The 4,835-nt window shown below is 39.6% G+C and overlaps 1 protein-coding gene across 1 annotated transcript; it reads left to right on the top strand.

The window, feature by feature from the left end:
* Nucleotides 1-1,218: 1,218 nt before the first annotated feature.
* On the top strand, nucleotides 1,219-4,820 carry LOC103374039 (carcinoembryonic antigen-related cell adhesion molecule 2-like; the record flags this gene model as incomplete). Its single annotated transcript, XM_008304057.1, has 6 exons — nucleotides 1,219-1,571; nucleotides 1,931-2,224; nucleotides 2,316-2,432; nucleotides 2,890-2,915; nucleotides 3,639-3,704; nucleotides 4,445-4,820. Coding segments are annotated over 6 exons (952 nt in total), but the record flags the coding sequence as incomplete, so codon positions are not given.
* Nucleotides 4,821-4,835: the final 15 nt, after the last annotated feature.

Here is a 4,835-nt window from a genome sequence, read left to right as displayed (position 1 = left end):
TGTACAGTAGCTATGTGGCATTTAGGTTTGGAAAGATTCTCAAAGTTCAGCAGATCTCAGTAGAAAAAAACAAAAGTAAATGATTGATGATGGTTCATTTTGTGCTTCTGTCACAAAACCAAACTTTGACTTTAACAGTGAAAGAAGCTCATTGCTGTATATTTTATTTATCTGTTTGGTAAACTGAGACGTACATGAAGCTGATTGTTGTAGGAGCACTATGGGGTGTGGGCTGCTACATTCTCCCTCTGAGGCTGCAGATGTTGAAGTCCACACTCATTATTTTGTCTGCAGGTGATATGTGTGGTGCAGCCTGTCACTTATTGGAGAATGTTTCCTTTTCTTTGCAGCAGGCGTCAGTGGAGATCACCATCTCTATCACAGCCTTGGAAATGATGTAATTCTGCCCTGTGATGATGTATCTCCATCTGAAACAAGATGCTTCCTCTTTAACTGGATTTATGAAAGAGATTCACATTCTGTAGACCACATACCCAAAGTAGTTAGAGGAGAAGTTAATCAGAACTCACCTGGAGGATCCAGTCTGAGTCTGAGCAATAACTGCTCTCTGATTATCAGCAACATCACTGCTGAGGATGCTGGTCGTTACACTTGTCGGCCAGACCAGACCCCTGACACACTTGTTCATCTAAATGTCCTGACCAGTGAGTATTTTGACTTGGATGACATTAAGCTTCATACAATCACATCCTCTGATGAACTCTGTAGTTCTTTGTCAAACCAAACCCTCCCTCACACCCTGAGCTGTTACTGACGCTCCACGCTGAGGATTAAAAACCACTCATCACCCACACAGACATTACTTTGACTTTAAGTCCGTAAACTTCTATCTGTCATGGAAATGAATACCTCTTTGGTTTAGGACTACTCTTAACATGACCGACCTTCTCAGTGAATATCTGGAGACACAAATAGAAATATCTTAAAATAGATTTGGCTGTTTTCCAAGAAAGGACAAAATAATCTGGTTGGTCATTACTTGTTTTAATTTGGGGCAAACATTGAAAAAGACTGGTTACATTTGGTTCAGTTCACATTTATAATTAAACTCACATATTCTGTATCTGGTAGCTACTACTTCCACAGGAACAATCACTCAGTGAATATTTCTACTATTGCTATGTTNTCTCCCTCTGAGGCTGCAGATGTTGAAGTCCACACTCATTATTTTGTCAGCAGGTGATATGTGTGGTGCAGCCTGTCACTTATTGGAGAATGTTTCCTTTTCTTTGCAGCAGGCGTCAGTGGAGATCGCCATCTCTATCACAGCCTTGGAAATGATGTCATTCTGCCCTGTGATAATGTACCTCCATCTCAAGCAAGATGCCTCTTCATTGACTGGATTTACGAAAGAGATTCAGATTCTGTGGATCGCATACCCAGAGTAGATAAAGGAAAAGTTAATCAGAACCCACCTGGAGGATCCAGTCTGAGTCTGAGGAATGACTGCTCTCTGATTATCAGCAACATCACTGCTGAGGATGCTGGTCGTTACACTTGTCGGTCAAACCATCCCCGTTCCACACTTGTTCATCTAAATATCCTGACCAGTGAGTATTTTGACTTGGATAATGTTAAGCTTCATACATCACATCCTCTGATGAACTCTGTAGTTCTTTGTCAAACCAAACCCTCCCTCACACCCTGAGCTGTTACTGATGCTCAACACTGAGGATTAAAAACCACTCATCACCCACACAGACATTACTTTGATTTTAAGTCCAAGAAACGACAAAATAATCTGGTTGGTCATTACGTGTTTCAATTTGGGGCAAATGTTGAGAAAGACTGATTACTTTTGGTTCAGTTCACATTTATAATTACACTCAAATATTTTAAATCTGGTAACTACAATTTGCACAGGAACAGTCACTCAGTAAATATGTCAATATGTAAATATGTCTCTCAGTCTCTCCATCTCCAGCAGACACTGATCCAGAGAGAGACGATGAGGTCACATTAACATGCTCTATGTGGAGATACAACACAAACCGTCCTTGTCCACAGAACAGCATCCTCTGGGTGGATGAGGAGGGAACTGTGCTGCCTGGTGAAGATGGCGGGTACAAGTTCAATGGACAGATGGACTGTGTTTCTAATCTGGCTGTGAAACGTCAGAGTGACTACAACAGAAGCTACACCTGCCAGTTTATTGAAGCAAACAGTGTGAAGATAGATGCTCACTTCACCCTTGTCTACACAGGTAGGACCACATGTAATCATGCCTTACAATCACAGGATTTTTAGAAAAGTTTTTTTCATTTTGTTACTTACCTGGAACCCTCTGACCACAGATCCACCCCCCAGCAGCACCTCGATCATCGTCGGTGCAGTGGTCGGGGTGCTGGTGGTGCTGGTCGTCATCGCTGCTGTTCTCATCAAATACAGAAGGCGAGCCAAAGCGACGGAGGGTCAGTAAAACATGACAAGTACAGCGTTAGTTTACAAATGGAGTTAAATGTACGATGATCCACATAGACTTAAGGAAGCACATGAACAAGACAAAATGCCTTTGATCTGTTTGACAACACATGCACAGATCAGATGGTTGGCTGGGTAAGACTTCTTTATTCTGTTATTGATTGTTCATTTTACTCTCCTTTACCAATGTGTACAGTTCACCTTGACCATTATTTTCTGTAAAGGAACCTCAGAGGTCATTTAATGTGCTTTTACAACAACCATTATAGTTGCCAAAAAATTGCAATCCCTCTTCTGTTAGCAGCACTTGTAGATGTGCTCGCTGGTAACTGTTGTTCACCTCAGAGTAATATACTTTGCAAACTGTTGACCAGAAGTGTGCCATATACAATATCTATAGAATTGAGATCATTTTTTTGACTCTTGACATTTTACGTTTTGTTCCAGGTGTTCAAAAACCAACCCACTCCCAAGTAAGTGCAGTATTTTCTAATATAAAAACACCAACAAAATACCAATCGAGCTACTTCCCAAATGTATTTATATGCTTTTACACTCCCACAATTTCCTGTATATCTGTAACAATTTTTGCCACAAATCTTACAAACTGACGAGAAAATGATGAGATATACTTCCCTTTTCTTATTTTTTTCTTTTGTTTTTTTTTTAGCTGAAGAGAGAATGAGGAAATATTAAAAGACGTCATGAATCAGCAAATTCTCATAAATAGTTCACTTTTCTCTCTAACAGAAAGAATACGACGTTATCTGGATAACATCATTCTGTTGGGATAACTTCACCCACTAATTACATTTTTTCTGTTTAAAAACTTTGTATTTGGCAGATTTGGACACTCCAGTGAAAAGTGTGCATGTTGACGGTGACTAACAGATTAATCCCAGATGTCACAATGTTTCAAGTAACAAAAACAGGCTGTAAATTGTCCATATATTTATGTATAAACTGAATTAAGTGTACGTAAAATCCCAAAGTGTCACATTCGAACAATGGAGCTCTGTGCTCACTGCTGCCACTGGTGGCCAGATGCTGAACTGCAGCATCACTGATGTTCACTACAATGTTATTGTGTCTCCACTGTACCAGCAAAGTTAAGTTGTACTTTAAAAAACAATATGCATGTAACACCAAGGAGGTAATATGCATTTCATATTCACACTTCATGTGTTTGCACTCAGGAAGAGCCAGAGAGTAATCTGACCTACATCACTGTCAACCATGCAAACCAAAATCCAAAAAGAAAGGTAAGTGACCTAACTCAGATGTGGCTTTATATTTAATTGAAGGTGCCATCTTGAATTTGTTTTGCAGTGCTGTTATGAGATGCGTGTATGTACCAATATGTCATCTAAGCTATAGGCACAAGTGAATGCACCTTTTTTCCCCATTCTGGTCTTAAAGCCACAGCAGCCAGAAATCATGGAAAGCTGTAAGAATTTGACAATATACGGTCAACAAAGAGGAGGTGCAGAAGTCTAGTTTGATCTCACACTTCCTCAGTGCAATATGCTAAAAGATTATTATGGAATTTTTTATCCAATTACACCATCCAATACAGTTCTGCCTACCCCAGCTTTAATCTTTCAGCAAACAAGGCTACGTTGGACATTAGTGTTCTTCCAACTTTGTAGTATCTTTGTGGAAGACCCTTTTGTGTTCATCATCACACACAAAGCCAGCTGCATTCAGAAATCCCAACACTTTTGGAAAGAACTAGAAAGCATTGTAGCCCCTATGGTTTTATAATGAAATGTCCAACAGCAACACATGGGTGTAATGGTTCACAACTTTTTGTTGTGTAAAGTATATGAACAAAGCCACATCCAAGCATTTCTTCTATAAACTAAAAAAAAAAAAAGGCTCAGTCCTTCATAAAATAACAATCCACAGACTCACTGTACAGTTTCAGAATTTATTTATAAATGTAAGTTATTTAGTGGTTTAAAGTCTGAATCATGTAAAACCTCAGGCTTGTGTACTGCAGGTCAAAGTGAAGGAGGAGGCGGTGACTTATTCTACAGTCAAGAACACAGTGAAGGCCGACAACGATCCCAGCAGCTTCTACAGCTCGGTCGGATGAGCTCACCGCAGTGAATGAGAAGAAATGAAGCTTTTCTTAGCCTCAGTGAATAAACCTGCTGTCTACCAGAAAGTGGGTTTGTGCCTCAGACTTCTTATCAGATGTAACTGATCATCACAAGGAGTTGTTTCTAACTTTTGTTGGCCATAAAGTAGAACTGGCTGCATTTATGTTTCTTATCACATTGGATTATAAATGAGGTCTCATTGCTATAGATTGTAAATCTCTGTTTTTCTTGGAAAGTCAAGAGTTCTTGCTGTGATACACATTTTATTTTGCACCTTTTTGGGAATGT

This window comes from Stegastes partitus, unplaced genomic scaffold (assembly GCF_000690725.1).
Source record: "Stegastes partitus isolate 25-593 unplaced genomic scaffold, Stegastes_partitus-1.0.2 Scaffold2125, whole genome shotgun sequence".
NCBI lineage: Eukaryota > Metazoa > Chordata > Actinopteri > Pomacentridae > Stegastes > Stegastes partitus.
Note: the sequence above shows the minus strand (reverse complement) of the source record. Positions and strands in the feature narration are given on the sequence as shown.